Raw genomic sequence first — 22,047 nt, forward strand, 5'->3', positions numbered from 1 at the left:
AATGTGTGAAGCCCATTTCTGGTGTCCATCATTGCTTGAATATTGCTAAAAAATGGAGTAAAAAAACTCCCTCCCTCATTCATCTTAACCAGGAAAAAAACTTATCTATGACAAGGGACCAAATGAAAAGTTTGATGACAGAAAAAGTTGATTATTTACAGACCGCCAACATACAGCTAGACAATTGCCGAGTGCGGCGTTAAACAACAAAACAAGAGCTATCGGTGTTGGGGTTTGTCCTTATTTTCTGATGTTTTACATCATGGCTATGACGCCATCTCAGATCTCCTTGAATGTCAAGAATGTGGTTGAGTGACCACTGGAAGTGGCCCCGTTTAGTGGTGACCTGGTCAGGTTGCAGATCAAACAGCCCCAGCCCATCCATCACCCCACTGTGACATGTGAAGCATTAAGAGTCATCCCATCTGCCCAGTAATACAGTTTTAACATTTCACAATGAATTTGAAAACACTTGATTCATTATTCTAATTCTCACAACAGCCTCATTGGGTTCAGGTTTTGAGTGATTTTTATCACTGGATAGTATTTGTTTGTTTGTTTGTTTTTTGTTTAACGCCGCACTCAGCAATATTCCAGCTATATGACGGCGGTCTGTAAATAATCGAGTCTGGACCAGACAATCCAGTGATTAAAATCATGAGCATTGATCCATGCAATTGGGATCGATGACATGCATCAACCAAGTCAGCGAGCCTGACCACCCGATCCTGTTAGTCGCCTTCTACGACAAGCAGAGTAACCTTTTACGGCAAGCATGGGTTGCTGAAGACCTATTCTACCCCGGAATCATCACGGGTCTCACTGGATAGTAACTTAGTGAAGTGTTACCATGGTGAATAGCCCAAAATAAAATGTATCTGAATATTCTTCCTTTATAGTTTGGCATTTTATTGAAAGTGAAGAAAGAAATATTTTAATAATAGCAAAAGGTCAGAGACTTATAACAATGCTGCTATCACTCCAGCTTGATAGTTGCGAAAGAATCTACGTCAAAACGTCGCCAAATGCAATCATCCAGAAGTTGCTGTCTATAAAATTTTGTGTTCTGAACATGATTTAAATGATTTGCTGTTTGTAAAATGTTCACCTTCATGTCCTTTCAACCCATCCAATAGGTCGAGATGCTATGATAAATAGCAAATATATTCATTTTATATATTTGTTAACAAAACCATTAAAACAATATCCAGCCAGGCTGTCTCTGTTCAAAGAAAAGCAACAAAACCATTTCATATTCATAAGAAATCTCTCCTTAAGCAGAAACCATTGGCCAATTCTGACTACATCATAAGCCTGTGTGTATCAATCACTTGATGGCACCTGTCACAAACACATGCAAAGGCAAGTCAATTCTTCATCAGACCAAACACAGAAACATATAGCACAAGTCAAACTAGGGAACTGCATCGAACATCATCCTCATCAAACCTACCTTGCCAGAGAATGGAAAAACAATGCCACTCCTCTTCCAGCTGCACCAGGAAGTAGTCAGCTTCCTCTTCAAGCCGCTCATGGCTTTGTAGTCCACTCAGAATCTCACTGGGCCACTCAGTAAATGGGACTATGTAATATCACTGTCCTGTCATGTCAACTGAGTCCGATACAAAGCAGAAAACAAATTATCTTATCTCAAGTTCAACACTTCTGTTATCGACATCTCCGTCAGGTTCATTCAGGACAGACATTGCACCCTGACACGTGTCAGTAAAACTGTTTCCAGTCAATATATCAGATTGACTTGTAATGAATCTCAATTAAATGCATGAGGCTTCACATTTGATGGATGCTTGCAAGTTTCCTTTTCGAGGCTAGAATGACCAGGAAACATGGAGTGATAGAGATTTACACACAGAACAAGGCAAGCAGGGGAAAAAACTCACTGAACCCAGAATATGACACATCAGAGTTCAACATTGATGCACAACTGTAACATTATATTTTCAATTTCCTATTTAATTTTATTTTTTTCTCTTTAACTTCTTTAAAATAAACATAAATGCAAACGTATGTGCCTTCAAAACTACAAACCTTAAGCTTAATGTGACTGACATTAATTAAGCCTTGATCGGATGAAGTAAACCAATCAAAAGCCAGAGAATCTCTAGCAATTTATTTATTAGTTATTAACCAGAATTAGCATGTTTTCCCTATTAACATTCTTTAACTGACACAACACAAATTCAAAAGTAAATTACAAAATATTGAGCAAAATATTTTTTTTATCTTTATACTTAAACCTAACCCAGCTAATTGGTTATGAAACATAAACATAAACCATAAAATGTTAAAATTGTGGCCACTCTCACTTCCCAAATAATTTCACCCCAAAAATTGTGTTTTTTCGCATGCATGCTTTGTTTCTCAAAATAACATGGAGTTCGGTTTACAAGCCATCTGATCAGGACTTCCTGGTCGCCAAGTGAGGCTGTCTCTACCTGGCCTCGTATGTCTGAAGACAACTATTCTTGACAGCTCAAATGCTTTTGGCATAGATTACACTAAGCATCAGAAGTACCTGCCAATTGTTTGTTTGTTGTTTACCGCCGCACTTAGCAATAGTCTCATGCAATTGGCATACATTATATGCATCAAACAAGTCAGCAAGTCTGACCACCGGATCCTGTAAGTTGCCTCGAACAACGAGCATAGTCGCCTGTTACGGCCAGCAAGGGTTGATGAAGACCTATTCTCTACCCGGATCTTCACGGGACACCTGCCAATTGTCCCCGGGGCCCCGTATCACAAAGCGATCATGGCGCTACAATTTTCTAAAGGCTATGTTGAAGAATTGGAGTTACGACAGTCTTTGCACTAATATCACTCTGTGGAGCTTTCAGTGCCCAGGCTATTAAAATAAATATCAAACAAAATGCTGATCATGTCTGACAAAAACATTTTCTTGACTTATCAAAACAAGAGGAAACTATTCTATTTGCAATGCCATCAACACAATCATGATGACTTATGTTTATTGCTTCCCGTAACAAGTCAAGTTCTATTTTTCTCTCCAGTCATCATGGTCATGTCGACAGACATGATTCATCATAAATAATGGACAACAGGGACCCTAAATAATTCCCACAGATTTTACAAGCATGTGTATACACCTGCCCAATCTCATGGTCCTTGCTAGATGAACATATATACCTGCCCAATCTCATGGTCCTTGATAGACGAAAATATATACCTGCCCAATCTCACAATCTCATGGTCCTTGATAGACGAAAATATATACCTGCCCAATCTCATGGTCCTTGCTAGATGAAAACATATACCTCCCCAATCTCATGGTCCTTACTAGATGAAAATATATACCTCCCCAATCTCATGGTCCTGGCTAGATGAAAATATATAACTGCTTAAATTCATGGTCCTTGCTAGATGAAAACCAATCTCATTAAAATCAGATCTTAGTTCTCGCTATCGCTAGACAAAGATCTGAGGACATCCCATTATTGGTCACGTCAGACCGACCTTGTGCGAACTTTGACCGATCAATAGAATGACCAATCAGAAGGCAGCCTTCTCGAGCTTTATGGCACAAATTTCAAATTGGCGACTACGCTTCGAAACATATTTTGACAAATTCTCGATTACAAATTTGAAACCTGAACAAAAAAATCATTCTTTAATGGCTAATCGATGGTTTAGATTGTAAGGATTCAGTCGTTAAACCCGTAACTATGGTTCAGAATACCCCTTGTTAAAGTTTTCGAGATTGCATGATTAGAAATCACATTCCAACTGTCACCTTCATCTCATGGTCCTTGCTACATGAAAATATATACCTCCCAAATCTCATGGTCCTTGCTACATGAAAATATATACCTGCCCAATCTCAAGGTCCTTGCTAGATCAAAATATATACCTGCCCAATCTCATGGTCCTTGCTAGATGAAAATATAAACCTCCCCAATCTCATGGTCCTTACTAGTTGAAAATATATACCTCCCCAATCTCATGGTCCTCACTAGATGAAATATATACCTCCCCAATCTCATGGTCCATGCTAGATGAAAATATACACCTGCCTAATCTCATGGTCCATGCTAGATGAAAATATACACCTGCCTAATCTCATGGTCCTTACTAGATGAAAATATATACCTGCCCAATCTCATGGTCCTTGCTAGATGAAAACATATACCTCCCCAATCTCATGGTCCTTACTAGATGAAAATATATACCTCCCCAATCTCATGGTCCTGGCTAGATGAAAATATATAACTGCTTAAATTCATGGTCCTTGCTAGATGAAAACCAATCTCATTAAAATCAGATCTTAGTTCTCGCTATCGCTAGACAAAGATCTGAGGACATCCCATTATTGGTCACGTCAGACCGACCTTGTGCGAACTTTGACCGATCAATAGAATGACCAATCAGAAGGCAGCCTTCTCGAGCTTTATGGCACAAATTTCAAATTGGCGACTACGCTTCGAAACATATTTTGACAAATTCTCGATTACAAATTTGAAACCTGAACAAAAAAATCATTCTTTAATGGCTAATCGATGGTTTAGATTGTAAGGATTCAGTCGTTAAACCCGTAACTATGGTTCAGAATACCCCTTGTTAAAGTTTTCGAGATTGCATGATTAGAAATCACATTCCAACTGTCACCTTCATCTCATGGTCCTTGCTACATGAAAATATATACCTCCCAAATCTCATGGTCCTTGCTACATGAAAATATATACCTGCCCAATCTCAAGGTCCTTGCTAGATCAAAATATATACCTGCCCAATCTCATGGTCCTTGCTAGATGAAAATATAAACCTCCCCAATCTCATGGTCCTTACTAGTTGAAAATATATACCTCCCCAATCTCATGGTCCTCACTAGATGAAATATATACCTCCCCAATCTCATGGTCCATGCTAGATGAAAATATACACCTGCCTAATCTCATGGTCCATGCTAGATGAAAATATACACCTGCCTAATCTCATGGTCCTTACTAGATGAAAATATATACCTGCCTAATCTCATGGTCCTTGCTAGATGAAAATACATACCTCAATGATGGTGGTCAAAATGTTTTCAGTAAAAATTTCATCTTCCAATAAAGTACTGCTACTAATGAAGGAAAAACAAACTCTTGTTAGAATAAAGACTTTTATACATATTATAGTCATAAAAAGTTTTGTAAAATAAAAATGAATAAATGAGACCTAACCCTGATGATAAGAGTTAAAGATTTTCTTCACAGAAAGATTGAATAGCAGATGCTTACAATATAACTTCAGGAAATGTAAGTTTCACGCTCCTGCTGCTAAACAGATTTGAACAATAATAAATTTCACAATCATTTCCGCACTAAACATTTTGTCATTTTTCAAAGTTACACGAATACATGACTTTCTGCAGCATCATACACCTTGAAAGCTTTTTGTTGTTTTTTTGTTTCTCGCTGAACTCCGCACTCAGCAATATTCCAGCTATTTGACAGTGGTCTGTACATAATAGATTCTGGATCAGACAATTCAGTGATTGATATCATGAGAATCAATACACATAATTGGGATACAATGATATGCTTCTACCAAGTCAGCAAGCCTGACCACTCCATCCCGTTATTCACCTCATACAACAAGCATGGGTTGCTGAGGTCCTATTCTAAGCAAGATATTCACAGGGAGACAAGCATGAGTTGCTGAAGACCTATTCTAACCCGGATCTTCAAGGGGAGACAAGCATGAGTTGCTGAAGACCTATTCTAACCCTGATCTTCACGGGGAGACAAGCATGAGTTGCTGAAGACCTATTCTAACCCGGATCTTCACGTGGAGACAAGCATGGGTTGCTGAGGTCCTATTCTAACCCTGGTCTTCAAGGGGAGACAAGTATGGGTTGCTGAGGACCTATTCTAACCCAGATCTTCATGGGGAGACAAGTATGACTTGCTGAGGACCTATTCTAACCAAGAACTTCACGGGGAGACAAGCATGACTTGCTGAGGACCTATTCTAACCAAGAACTTCATGGGGAGACATGTATGACTTGCTGAGGACCTATTCTAACCAAGAACTTCACGGGGAGACAAGTATGACTTGCTGAGGACCTATTCTAACCAAGAACTTCACGGGGAGACAAGTATGACTTGCTGAGGACCTATTCTAACCAAGAATTTCACGGGGAGACAAGTATGGGTTGCTGAGGACCTATTCTAACCCAGATCTTCACGGGGAGACAAGTATGACTTGCTGAGGACCTATTCTAACCAAGAACTTCACGGGGAGACAAATATGACTTGCTGAGGACCTATTCTAACCAAGAATTTCACGGGGAGACAAGTATGGGTTGCTGAGGACCTATTATAACCCAGATCTTCACGGGGAGACAAGTATGACTTGCTGAGGACCTATTCTAACCAAGAACTTCACGGGGAGACAAGTATGACTTGCTGAGGACCTATTCTAACCAAGAACTTCACGGGGAGACAAGTATGACTTGCTGAGGACCTATTCTAACCAAGAACTTCACGGGGAGACAAGTATGACTTGCTGAGGACCTATTCTAACCAAGAATTTCACGGGGAGACAAGTATGGGTTGCTGAGGACCTATTCTAACCCAGATCTTCACGGGGAGACAAGTATGACTTGCTGAGGACCTATTCTAACCAAGAACTTCACGGGGAGACAAATATGACTTGCTGAGGACCTATTCTAACCAAGAATTTCACGGGGAGACAAGTATGGGTTGCTGAGGACCTATTATAACCCAGATCTTCACGGGGAGACAAGTATGACTTGCTGAGGACCTATTCTAACCAAGAACTTCACGGGGAGACAAGTATGACTTGCTGAGGACCTATTCTAACCAAGAACTTCACGGGGAGACAAGTATGACTTGCCGAGGACCTATTCTAACCAAGAATTTCATGGGGAGACAATTATGGGTTGCTGAGGACCTACATTAACCCAGATCTTCACAGGTGACCTTATGGAAGCATCTGACCAGCATCAAACATAGTCACCAAGGAGGTGCATCTGACAAGCTGCATAATATAGTGATTAAATATTTTACAAGGTTCTCTTATGGAAACGTTAATAAGTGAATGTTGTTTAACGCCACACATACATATACCAGCTAAATCACAGTGGCCTATAAACAACACAGTCTGGACCAAGTGCTCCAGTAACTGAAAACATCAATCTTAAATCAACCATGACCAACAGCAGAGGGCTAACCCAGTCCCCATTGTGTTCAACACACTATAAAGATGATGGTTCATGCATGGCTAGGTCTTAAATACAACTTGACCGAGTTCCATTAACCCACCATTTGTCACCTGGCTTTCTATAGCTCTTACCATGACCTTGTTCATCTTTAAGCCATGAATGGATTTCCCCACACAGACAGACTTCACTAGCTCATCAGGCCCTCGTGATTGAACTATATCAATTTGCGCTAACCATCCTGGAATAGACATGTGCATGAAAGTCAAGGAGTCCTTATCGTGGCCTTTGTGAAAGATTTAGGGGGTCCCTAAATCATAGCAGCCAAACTCAGGAACCCAGGAGCTTAATTTGGAACACTGACACACAACAGATGATGCCTGGAGCAGCGTTAGAAATTGGCACCAGTCCTGTAGTCCTAGCCAAACTGCCGAACAGTTAAGGTATCATAAGGACTAGTAGAAATTTGACATTTTTAAGGGGTTTGCTATATGTTATCATAGGATATAGGACTAGTAGACTGAAACTGTTAATGTCTACCGCTGCTGGAGATATTTTATTTTTCCAACAAATCACTGTTGCCATGGTTGCACAATCAGGAACCAGTACACTTCCACTATTTGGAGTTAAACCAATCACACCTTATGATGTCAGTCTACTGGCCCAAACATAGCTCTTGACATCATTTTCATTAGAATTAAAGGTTGTCACATGGACCATTATCAGCTGAGCTTTATCTAGACTGAACAGAGTTTTACTAAACTGTATACTCCCCAGGGAGCTGAAAATGAAAATGAGTGCACTGATCCATTGACCAGGGTAATAATGTGGCACTTTGAGCATGCTTTGCCGTGGCTTTGACGCATCATAATAATGCATAATATTCTAGCTGCATAACAGCGGTCTGTAAAAAATCAAGTCTAGACCAGACAATCCAGTGATTGACATCATGAGCATTGATCTACGCAATTGGGATATGATGACATGCATCAACGGAGTCAGCTAGTCTGACAACCCGATCCCGCTAGTCGCTTCTTACAACAAGCATAGTCGCCTCTTACAGCAAGCATAGTCGCCTCTTACAACAAGCATAGTCGCCTCTTACAACAAGCATAGTCGCCTCTTACAACAAGCATAGTCGCCTCTTACAACAAGCATAGTCGCCTCTTACAACAAGCATAGTCGCCTCTTACAACAAGCATAGTCGCCTCTTACAGCAAGCATAGTCGCCTCTTACAACAAGCATAGTCGCCTCTTACAACAAGCATAGTCGCCTCTTACAACAAGCATAGTCGCCTCTTACAACAAGCATAGTCGCCTCTTACAACAAGCATAGTCGCCTCTTACAACAAGCATAGTCGCCTCTTACAACAAGCATAGTCGCCTCTTACAACAAGCATAGTCGCCTCTTACAGCAAGCATAGTCGCCTCTTACAACAAGCATAGTCGCCTCTTACAACAAGCATAGTCGCCTCTTACAGCAAGCATAGTCGCCTCTTACAACAATCATAGTCGCCTCTTACAGCAAGCATAGTCGCCTCTTACAACAGCATAGTCGCCTCTTACAACAAGCATAGTCGCCTCTTACAACAAGCATAGTCGCCTCTTACAACAAGCATAGTCGCCTCTTACAACAAGCATAGTCGCCTCTTACAGCAAGCATAGTCGCCTCTTACAGCAAGCATGGGTACCTGAAGACCTAGATCTTCATGTGTCTTGTAAGTGAGTGAGTGAGTACCTGAATGACCTACCCACAGTTCTACAGCACTGATAACACAGGTCACATGTGACCTACCCAAAGTTCTACAGCACTGATAACACAGGTCACATGTGACCTACCCACAGTTCTACAGCACTGATAACACAGGTCACATGTGACCTACCCACAGTTCTACAGCACTGATAACACAGGTCACATGTGACCTACCCACAGTTCTACAGCACTGATAACACAGGTCACATGTGACCTACCCACAGTTCTACAGCACTGATAACACAGATCACATGTGACCTACCCACAGTTCTACAGCACTGATAACACAGGTCCGAGTGACCTACCCACAGTTCTACAGCACTGATAACACAGGTCACATGTGACCTACCCACAGTTCTACAGCACTGATAACACAGGTCACATGTGACCTACCCACAGTTCTACAGCACTGATAACACAGGTCCGAGTGACCTACCCACAGTTCTACAGCACTGATAACACAGGTCACATGTGACCTACCCACAGTTCTACAGCACTGATAACACAGGTCACATGTGACCTACCCAAAGTTTTACAGCACTAATAACACAGGTCACATGTGACCTACCCACAGTTCTACAGCACTGATAACACAGGTCACATGTGAACTACCCAAAGTTCTACAGCACTGATAACACAGGTCACATGTGACCTACCCAAAGTTTTACAGCACTAATAACACAGGTCACATGTGACCTACCCACAGTTCTACAGCACTGATAACACAGGTCACATGTGAACTACCCAAAGTTCTACAGCACTGATAACACAGGTCACATGTGACCTACCCAAAGTTCTACAGCACTGATAACACAGGTCACATGTGACCTACCCACAGTTCTACAGCACTGATAACACAGGTCACATGTGAACTACCCAAAGTTCTACAGCACTGATAACACAGGTCACATGTGACCTACCCAAAGTTTTACAGCACTAATAACACAGGTCACATGTGACCTACCCACAGTTCTACAGCACTGATAACACAGGTCACATGTGAACTACACAAAGTTCTACAGCACTGATAACACAGGTCACATGTGACCTACCCAAAGTTCTACAGCTCTGATAACACAAGTCACATGTGAGCTACCCACAGTTCTACAGCACTGATAACACAGGTCACATGTGACCTACCCAAAGTTCTACAGCTCTGATAACACAGGTCACATGCCAACCATGTCAATGAAGACATAAATCATTATCTTACCTGTAAAATACTTGAATTTTATTAGTCAGTGACGTTTTGATAACTTACCATGGGCTGACAGTTTAGATGTCTCAGTGACCATTAGAAAGGGAATATGTTTACACTGGATTGCTAACCTGTGACTGTATGCATAACCCCAGCCACATTCTACCATGAGTTTTGAAAAGATTTCATTCTGAAAGGTTTCAGAGGTTTCAAATCACAATAACCACCTCTAACAGGTTCTGTATCACTGCAAAAACTAAATTAGAATTTATTAATGGACTTCTTTCTCAAACATTGTGGGTAGACATTTTGAAATAACAACATATTCACTTGCTGGTAACGAAATGCAAAGATGCAGTTGCTGCTTCAAAGTATGTGTAGCAGTACGTCACTGATCCTGACAACCTGATGAACCTAGTTGCCATTGACAACCTGCATGTGTCACTGCAGTGCCAATTCTAACAGGGATGAACCTAGTTGCCATCGACAACCTGCATGTTTCACTGCAGTGCCAATTCTAACTTGGATGAACCTATTTGCCATCGACAACCTGCATGTGTCACTGCAGTGCCAATTCTAACAGGGATGAACCTAGTTGCCATCAACAACCTGCATGTGTCACTGCGGTGCCAATTCTAACAGGGATGAACCTAGTTGCCATCGACAACCTGCATGTGTCACTGCGGTGCCAATTCTAACCGAGATGAACCTAGTTGCCATCGACAACCTGCTTGTGTCACTGCAGTGCCAAGTCTAACTGGGATGAACCTAGTTGCCATCGACAACCTGCTAGTGTCACTGCAGTGCCAAGTCTAACTGGGATGAACCTAGTTGCCATTGACAACCTGCATGTGTCACTGCGGTGCCAATTCTAACTTGGATGAACCTAGTTGCCATCGACAACCTGCATGTGTCACTGCGGTGCCAATTCTAACTGGGATGAACCTAGTTGCCATCGACAACCTGCATGTGTCACTGCGGTGCCAATTCTAACAGGGATGAACCTAGTTGCCATCGACAACCTGCTTGTGTCACTGCAGTGCCAAGTCTAACTGGGATGAACCTAGTTGCCATTGACAACCTGCAAGTGTCACTGCGGTGCCAATTCTAACCGAGATGAACCTAGTTGCCATCGACAACCTGCTTGTGTCACTGCAGTGCCAAGTCTAACCGGGAAGGCCCCGGGGGTCAAAGATCTATATAATGATATCCTTGATGAGTGAGTGAGTGTATAACTTGGCATCTCCAACAATGTCTAAACCAAAGTCAAATCTTGATATTTACAATGAATACCTTTCATTACATCTTCGATCTTTCTGATCACTAAGGTTGTAATTTTCTAAATAATTTGTTCACAGAACTACCAACACAAAATTTCACAAATCCAAAACAATTTAAGAGTATTTTTACTGTATCTTAGTATTGACAAAATATTCAAAGTTGACCATAGAGGAAGGGAGGTAACTCAATCCATTGTCCTCAAAAACATCTTGTTACAAGTCCTGTTGAAAAAAGTACAAAATATGTTTAAGTTAGCTTAATATTTTTGAGGTAAATAATTTTATCAGTATTATAGGGAATAAAACACATATCACATTGATACATCAAATACAAGAAGAGGTCGATGAGGAGCAAGTTTCCTGCCATATGTGATGACTCCGAAATGCATAATTATCAGATGTTACTGCGGCAAGGAATTAAAACTTGATGCATGGCAAATCAAATGGGAGCAAATGTAGCTTAAAAATACTACACGGAGCTTCTGCATGGCAGAAGCGAACGGCATGAAACTGCATAATTTAATTATATTTACCACAAACGAGACAAGGCTGGTGTGCAAAATAATATTTATTACGAGTCTTTTTTAATTCAGTTGCTCCATTTGCAAAGGGGAGCTGTATTTTAAAAAAGTAAATCGTGTGACATGAATGCACTTCCTTGCACACAAATATTTTGAAATAAATGTGTGGAAAAAGCATCAAAACTGCCAACAATAATAGCAGATGCACACACTCAAATAATATATATCACATTGTTTTTGCACTTGTCAAAATGAGGAATTTGGCCATAATAATATAAATGCAGATTATAACAAGTGCTACATATGCTAAAATAAGTCGAACAAAATATTTTGGGCACTGCTATCGGTGAACATGGTATGTTGTGAAAATAGGTTACCGATTGTGATGTCATACGTCAACATGGCTGTACATTTTGGTATTTCCTTTGAGGTTCAGGACATACACAACAATTATTTCATTTCAGGAAAGTAGTTTACAGTTTCAATCTTGAATTAGAATTTGAATATCTCTTAAATATCTTTTCGCCAAGTACATTTCGATGCTACAATATAGGTACATGTATCTGTTACTGTTAAACATTATTTAAATGACATAATAGTAATATTTATGAAACTTTTGATATTCTTCTGTTCATTGGAACATAGAAATTTGCAGTCATCGTGTCAAGTAACCTATCTGCTTCTCATAGGACATTAAGTGAATGTAATTCACTGTAGCATATAAATATTTCCTTCGGAAAATCGAGAAATATTCATTATGGCATATATATACAAATTGTAAATAGGTTAATTAAAAAAAGCCATAATCTTTTCAATTAAAAGTAAATGTATACCAGAAGTAAAATTGTCACATTATATTTTTATCAATAGAAACACAAGTGTGGACAAACTGATTGTTTTACACGTGTATTTCATCATTTGATGGGCGGAACATTGATGTCTAAAGGTGGCACCAGCCGCCAGTCTATAGGGGCCGACCATTTGAGATTTATGGGTGGAGGTGAGTGTCTGTTTGGGTAAGGGCGTGTGGTTGTGCTGTTCTATTGATAAATAGATTATGTTCTATTACGGGAAGAAATATCAATGATTGTCGACTATTGATAATATCTTACATAAACAACTGTGAAGAAATAAAGTTAAAGTTTACCCAAACAGACTTGTTATTATCAGTAATGTCAATTGCTGAAGATGGAAAGCAACTGTTTTTGTTAAATTAAATGTCCACACACTAACATGGACTAATCCAGCCATAAATGTGTCACCACTCACCAGTGGCATGAAGTGTGTGGATTTCTTTCGGACTTTTATGCATATTTGCAAGTTGCTTCTCAATACTTATCGATAATTGGTCAATGGTTATAGATAGCCAGCCCTATATCATACTGCCAGTGACTGACGGACTAGTTGAGGAGCAGTTTGGATAGAGACAGATAGTCCATGTTGTGACACCTGTAGCGTGACTAACCCAGGCACTTAATTATAACTTGTGGTCAGCTTGTCACATTAAGTGTCGTCATCAGAGATGAGAGAGGGCGACCTTGTGGTCAGCTTGTCAAGTTAAGTTTTGTCATCAGAGATGAGAGTGGGTGACCTTGTGGTCAGCTTGTCACATTAAGTGTCATCATCAAAGATGAAAGAGGGCGACGTGGTGGTCAGCTTGTCAAGCCAAGTTTGTTTGTTCGTTTGTTGTTTAACACCACACTCAGCAATATCCCAACTATATGACAGCGGTATGTAAATAATCAAGTCTGGACCAGACAATCCAGTGATTGACATTATGAGCATCGATCCACACAACTGGAATACGATGACATGCATCAACCAAGTCAGCGAGCCTGACAACCCGATCCCATTAGTTGCCTCTTACAACAAGCATAGTCGCCTTTTACAGCAAGTATGGGTTGCTGAAGACCTGACACTTAACGTGACAAGCTGACAAGGTAAACCTCCCACACCTCTGATGATGACAGAGGTTCGTTTCACACTTAAAATGTATAATATCACAACTATGTGTACATTCACAGACCACTCAGCAGAATAAGAAATTACAATCACTTTTCATCTGGCCAATCAGAATTTAAAGGGAGCTCTGCATCTTTGATGTTGTCAGTGATAAGAAACTACTTACATTCAGCATGATGGTTTGAGAGAAATCCAGTATTCACATGACGTCGTCTACAAACATTCCCAATCAAGACATTGGACTTGTACCCTGGCCTGTACACTTCCCCGTCTTCTCCCAGCAATGACGTGGCAATGGTAGTCAGGTAATCGTGACTCAATAAAACTGATATTCCCCTTTTCTATTACATTAACCTCTCTTACTATGAAAACCCTTTCAACAAATATTATCATTCAAAATAGTTTCTTTACCAATAATACACATTTATCTATTCTACAATTATTCAAACTATTTCTTCTTAATCATGTACATCATTCCAAAAATTTCTAGTAATTCTGAAATGAAGGAACATGTGGAAGGGGTGGAATTAGACTATAAAAGGTTAACATTGATTCATTTCTTGCTAGTGTGCTGGAGAAACCTTGGTAACGTGGTGATATTGACAGAAACAAGCGTCCGACTACGATAAAACACGGGTGATAGCGCACTGGTCATGGAATGCATGAATGGTAGCACAAGGTTAGGTCATTCAAGTCAACAATGCTCAGTTCTACCATGATAATGGGTTAACCATCAGCGCTCCAGATAAACTTTTGGTTATTACCAGGGGTTTAATTTTAATTGGGTATCAACAATTTTTAGAGGGTTTTCAAATATTTTTTACTCACCTGTTTCTTGGCTTTTGGTATATAACTTAAAACCTGTTTCACAACAATACATTTAAATCATTAAATTCTATGTGAATAGTAGTAAAACCGTCTGCATCTGCTTGTGGCTCCCTCCCCGGGAAGCCGTTTTTGTTTGCAAAATTTATCATAGTAAGAAAGGCAATTTTTTAATCACTAATAAGCGACTGTTTAAAATACATGTACATTGACTAGGCACGAAGTGCTTTTCAATTGGCATCCGTCAGTATGGTTGTTGCACCAGCTTTTCTAAATGTAACTGTCGGTAAGTGAACTTCGCAATCGGCTGATACACAATCGTTTTTCAAACATTTGTAACATACGCAATCGAATGATCTAATAGTTGTAATATAAGCATTAATTTGATTTTTATATCGTATTTATAGTTCTTGCTGTGTATTTGATATGCTAGGATTACATAAAGAAATAATTTCTGTACAGATTTTCTTTTCTTAACTGCATTTTAACATTGTATTGTGACATTGAGTCAATGCAGTAATGTGGACTTTGGGGTCAAGGCCCATCCCCTCTATTTGTCCTGGTAACAGTAAAAGACACGTCACCTTTGAAAAGCCATCACAATGATGCAACTACATTTCCATAAAACTGGGAAATTTGTAATTCCCATTTGGAAATTTTTACTGGCATTTGACAAATGTAGGGGAATGGTGGGGAGGGGTAAGCATGATCACAGATACATGAGGGCGGATATAGTTATATTGTGTGACAAATGTAGGGGAATGGTGGGGAGGGGTAAGCATGATCACAGATACATGAGGGCGGATATAGTTATATTGTGTGACAAATGTAGGGGAATGGTGGGGAGGGGAGAGCATGATCACAGATACATGAGGGGGGATATTATTATATTGTGCGACAAATGGAGGGGAATATTGGGGAGGGGAAAGCATGATCACAGATACATGAGGGCGGATATAGTTATATTGTGTGACAAATGTAGGGGAATGGTAGGGAGGGAAGAGCATGATCAAAGATACATGAGGGCGGATATAGTTATATAGTGTGACAAATGTAGGGGAATGGTGGGGAGGGGTAAGCATGATCACAGATACATGAGGGCGGATATAGTTATATTGTGTAACAAATGTAGGGGAATGGTGGGGAGTGGTAATGATGATCACAGATACATGAGGGCGGATATAGTTATATTGTGTGATAAATGTAGGGGAATGGTGGGGAGGGGTAAGCATGATCTCAGATACATGAGGGCGGATATAGTTATATTGTGTGACAAATGTAGGGGAATGGTGGGGAGGGGAGAGCATGATCACAGATACATGAGGGCGGATATAGTTATATTGTGTGACAAATGTAGGGGAATATTGGGGAGAGCATGATCACAGATACATGATGGCGGATATAGTTATATTGTGTGGCAAATGTAGGGGAATATTGGGGAGGGGAGAGCATGATCTCAGATACATGAGGGCGGATGCAGATACAGTGAGATGGCGCTAAACATCACTTTCCGCTTAGTGACACCATATTGACTATTATTAGCTGAGGTTAAAGATCGAACAGAATTCTACTAGACTCAGGGTTTAAAACCTGGCTATTTTGTTTAAGACTGGGATGTTAATAAAAAGTTCTTATTTTGCTTAACACTGAGGTATTTGGAAATTAAACATTTTGTACCTATATTGCATTTGCATCATTGAGAGACTGTACTGCGTTACAATGGTTCATGAAGGGAGACACAGAGATGGCGACGGCTATAGTACCAGAAGGGTATCTATCAGCTCGGGCTGAAACCACACAGCAAGGTCACAATACGATACGTATCACGAGATGTAGATAACCATACGCTTGTTTGTTTGTTTATTGTTTTAAACGCAGCACCCAGCAATATTCCAGCTATATGACGGCGGTCTGTAAATAATCGAGTCTGGACCAGACAATCCAGTGATTGACAACACGGGCATCGATCCACGCATTGGGATATGATGACATGCATCAACCAAGTAAGCGAGTCTGATCACCGATCCTGTTAGTCCCCTTTAACCACAAGCATAGTTGCCTTTTACGACCTATTATATTATGTGCATATTTACGTCAAATCAAATGGAAACTTCTTGACAATGAATAATTCAGAGCAGTTTCAAAAGGGAAACTCAAAGGTAGCTGTAGCTTTGTTGTGGCTATTTTAAGCAGTGAACTTGAAATGCTGCACATGTTTCCATATATGACCGACAAAAACGCCAGGGGTCATTAAACGAATAGTGAGTAATTTATTTCAACAAGTGTATCATCTTGTACAGAAAAATATGTACGTGTATGATATCATCACATGAACACTCACAATGCACCTAGAATTGAGATGTATAATACACTGGATTATTGAGGATGAATGAGTCAGATGATCACAAATTCCATCACGAGCTATATGACAATGTTTGAATGTTTGAACATGCCCAAGGGGACCGTGGGTCCAGCAGCATCCGGAAAAGATGTCCCGAAAGTGACAACAAGGATTTTATTTGCTGGGACACCAGCAGCTGTTGCAGGTTCTACCACTGTTTACATACCACCCCTGTCAGACAATAGATATGATCTGCATTGATTCAAAATGAATTAAATCACCAAGTTGTGTGCAGAATAGGAATTTACCAATATTACTGCCACAGATATTATTACTTCAAACACTACAAGTCCAGTGTTGGAGTAATTATCTCTTTATCGCATAGCCGGTTCAATATGACTGTTATTACCTACCATCTGTGCACTGCATACTATCATGTTTCTGGATATAAAATTGCTGATGTTTTTCCATGGATATGTTAAATGTTGCTTATCCATCAAACAAGCTCATCTGCTCTCTTGTATCATGTATGTACCAGTATTGTGCCTTTACAGGCAAAACATTGTCTCGTATTTGTTAAACGTGACTTGATGGACAAAGGAATTGAAATTGAACTGTCTGCTCATAGTTCATTTTGTACTGTACTGTAGGATTTAATAATTACTTTAATTACAGGAACATTATATTTCTTGTCAAGAATTAGGTACAACGAATATTATTGTGCATTATATATACGCATGTTTTTATTCAAAGTATTGAAATACGAATAAATACATTATTTAGTAAAACAATTATTATGAACATTAAAAATAATAATCATAAAATTTCCATAAACCATAACGTGTAAATGCATGGTCGTCATTTATTTGGGGGAGCTTTACGTAAAATCCTGAATATATCCTTCATGTTTTCGTTTCGTTGCTACAACAAAGGATGTTATGACAACCATTTCAAAACACAGAAATGCGGGAACTTTCAAAAACGCATAGACGGGAAATAAGAATAATGAAGAATGTTTCAAAAAGCAATTGTTTATATATATTCACTGGGTATTAATTTTTTAAAATCTTTTTAAAAGTTTGAATTTTCTTTTTGCTATTTATGGGATATTTTGCAAAAAATTCAAATGTTTCATCATGTATATTTGCTTGTTTGATGAATACTTGTATTTTATTTTTTTCTTTTAAACTCTGATATTTAACCGCTCGTCCCCGTCCCATTGATTTTAGATTTAAACATGTATTATTTGCTCTTCAGCTGGTATTTATTTGTAGATTAATGTAGACGAATGTGACTCAAAAGAAATATAGGGGAAGCTCAGCGATTCAACAACATTGATACACTGGGTAAGGTAGATTGTACTCTACGGGCTTATACAAAGGGAAACCACTCCCACCTAGAGTATAAACTAAGATTAGCTGCCCTTGTTTTATCGAAAAGGTCACAGACGTTACACATCGCTTTCGGGACGACTTAGGTTTTTATCCTTCCCTTGTTTAGCAAAAAGGTATGTTGTTTCACATTTCTTTCAGTATTGAGTCGGATGGGAATATTCCTCTTAGCTATCGAATCGATAGTTATATGGTTAACTATGGTAATTCTGACATTAAATCTGTGGTGCGTTCTTCATGTTGATAAAGTGTCGATTCAAATTATAAAGTTTAACGAAAAAAGAGGCAATGTTTGAACGTAAAGCAGATTATTTATGTGAAACAGACCAAGCCTTGCATGCCATTTTGTCAAGTTTATTCAGGGATCTTAGCTACTGAGATTTGTCCGGACTAATTGTTAGTTTCGATTGTAGCTTACAATGATCTTAGCCTACAATCGCTTTGTGCAAGTGGATGACGATTGTAGCCGAAGCCTAAGATCACGATCTTAAGGATTTACAATAATTGTAGCGCTAAGATCGCTTTGTGCAAGTGGACCCAGGTGCTTCATCAAGATAGCTACTAGCGTGTTCAAGGGCACTGGTTGACCCTGCACCTGTTCCAGGAATAACGGTACTTCGGTAACAGGGGAGCTACCAGCTTAACGATGGACTCATTCGGGGCACTCACAATGCAGTATTGAAATCCTTTAGTGGTAACTTTGAAAAGCTGTATAGCATTACCAAAACAGTTTGTACTAAATTTGTAACCAGAAAGGCATTCACCAACTGTCCTTTGTCATTCACCAACTGTCAAACCAACTGTCCTTTGTCATTTGAACATGCAGGGAAGCTATATATGCAAGCATGCTTCTTGATCACGTGATGAGGCACAAAGACATGGTTCGCATTACAACTGAAAGAAATGACAAACAAAACCACTACTAGTCTGCCAGAAACAAGAAATGCACCTCAAGACAATGTTAAATCATTTTGTTGAAACCAAAATATCATGTATCTTTGCTGTGGCTAGCATGGATTTAACTCAACCTCCTCAGTGGCCGATATTAGGCCCCAAGGCAACTGTCATTACAATTTTATGTTCTTGTTGAGGAAATCTTATTTCACTGATGACAGAACCAGTAAAGTAGGAAGTGATTTTAATGCTTAGTATTGTTATTGAATTGAATGCAATCTCAAAATACAAGGCTTAAATACCTCTGGATTTAAGAACGTGTGAACTTTCAAAATCCCAATTTTGAAAAAAAACAATGTTTTTCCCAATTTGCGAGCCAGGGGCACTCATAGTTTAGAATCCGGATAAATCCTCAAATATGTCGAAGCCCATATTACACTTTATTGCTCACATCTCAATACCAGGATATACATCTTCTCTGCAGCAGCTGCAAGCAATTAAACTTACACCAGAAAGGGTCTCATCCTTAAATAAAAAACAGCTCAATAAAATAGGGCTGGGACGGGTAATTCGGGTACTCGGGTCGGGTGGGTACTGTGGAGGACCCGGGTACCCACAGGACTACCCGGACCCATGGTTAATCATGTGATATATTGTTTAATGACAAAAATTATCTAGAACACTATGATTACACGAAAAGTGACTTATGTTTGCATTCCTTGTGACTTCATATATTTGCATAAAGATGAAACTTCAGTCAACTTCAGTTTATGCATGACCAGATCGGTTTATAAGAGAATCTAAATACATTTTGCCAGGGCTACTGTCAAACTATTCCCAGTCAGACATTTGGACCCATCTCTTGAGACCTACTGTGGGTACCCAGGTAGGGTCGGGTAATAGGGGAGTGGGTACCCAGGTACTTAATGTGGACTCGTCCCATCCCTAGTAGACTCTACCTACAATAAAATATCATGGCTAGGATTATGCAACTTCCTTGCAACCATTCATCCATGTCATGAGTTTTCCTTATATGGGTGCATCTTGATTGTTGATGGTATTAGTGGTATCCGACCGCCCTGATCTTATCAGTAAATGAATAAACATGATTGCACAACGGATCTAGATGTCTGGTAGAAATTGCAAAAAAAAGATGAAATTCGTATAGGACCTAGAGGCCTACATGATCATGCATTCTAAGAAAGTTTAGTCAAGCCTGGTGCGTTCCGAGATCCCCAAGGCTCAGTGAGTGTCATATCACTTGTTTACATTTCGGCCTAAAAGATGTCGCCTCTTTCAACATTGCCACACGATAGAGACATAATAAGCGCCCCGCTCTAATAAGCGATTCAATTCTGGAAAAATTTATCTGTCGTACATTAACATTTCAGGCTGTCAGCATAAACCACGAAATTTATCTTTCAACTCTGTTTTTTTTTCACCAAAGTAATATTCTAATAAGAGCCCCCTATTTCTAATTTTGAGAGCGCCCTGAGCGCTTATTACGTCGAATACGGTATATGAATAGTTTCTGTTGAATATAGCTTATATTGGCAATATAACTTGTAATTAATGCGTTGATTTAGCACTAACACTTTGACTATAATTGGTGAAATTAAAGTTTCCTACCAAAAGGAAAGAGGGCCTCCCACCAAATCTTCGATATCCCTGGGAAGACATCTTGTTCTGTTCCGTAGTTTTAGACGAATCTTCAGTAAATTCCAGATGAACATCACCGATTGTGTTAAACGAATGGAAAAGCACTGTCGTTGACCACACTTTAATGTTTACACTCAGCGAAGTTCGCCACACTTTCGGCCCAGATAGTCGAGGTCATATTCTATGCACAACTAACAACATGTAACTTAGTTCTGTTCAATATATTATTTTTAATGTTAAATACTTTAAATTAGTTTTCATCGAATATTAATCTATTCTAACATCTAATTAATTTCGCACATATTTTAGTAAATAGTTTACGATAGAGCGAGATATACAGGTATATCTCTAATTGCTTTAATAATAGTTGTAAGTAAAATACTACACAGCAACAGGTGATTTACATTTGTCGGCTGCTAGGCCATATGGTCTAACACCTTCAAGTCGTGGAATGACAACACTGATTAAAGCCTCGTGATTTTGTATTTTACTGACATCGGATGGTCTAATTAACATGCTTAACCATCATCATGCATTATCAGAGTGTTATAGATTTACATATAATAGAATAACTTGTCAACAGCGTTCATTGAATAATGTACGTGGAACTGACGATACCGTATACAGTTTTACAATGCGTAAGCTTGTCTAGTATGATCGCCGACCAAATAATTAAAAATTCAGTTTGACCCAGATCTAATTCATATTTATGTTACGACACCGCGCTGAGTGCAAAAAAAATTAACAAATCATTTATAGGGCCCATTAAATCAACTGCATTTAGACTCTATATAAAGTCTGACCACTGCAAACATATCTAACAAACATAATAAAAACGTCTCTGACAATATTTAATTTATACATGCATCATTAAAAATAGTAGACACCCGGCCTTCTACTAATCAAGCGGCCCGTGAAGATCCGGGGTAGAATAGGTCTTCAGCAACCCATGCTTGCCGTAAAGGTGACTATACTTGTCGTAAAAGGCGACTAACGGGATCGGGTGGTCAGGCTCGCTG

General features: G+C 39.4%; 1 protein-coding gene across 1 annotated transcript in view; it reads right to left on the bottom strand.

Annotated features, from left to right (window-relative positions):
- The window catches only part of LOC139448389 (phospholipid-transporting ATPase IF-like), a 127,325-nt gene extending 106,172 nt beyond the window's left edge, over window positions 1–21,153 (bottom strand). The window contains exon 1 of the mRNA XM_071229932.1: window positions 20,999–21,153. Coding sequence (XP_071086033.1) covers window positions 20,999–21,049 — 51 coding nt within the window. The 5' untranslated portion in view covers window positions 21,050–21,153. The remainder of the gene's footprint in view (window positions 1–20,998) is intronic.
- Between the last annotated feature and the right edge of the window lie 894 nt (window positions 21,154–22,047).

The sequence above is a fragment of the Haliotis cracherodii genome, unplaced genomic scaffold (genome assembly GCF_022045235.1).
Source record: "Haliotis cracherodii isolate W230 unplaced genomic scaffold, xgHalCrac1.p SCAF_7, whole genome shotgun sequence".
NCBI lineage: Eukaryota > Metazoa > Mollusca > Gastropoda > Lepetellida > Haliotidae > Haliotis > Haliotis cracherodii.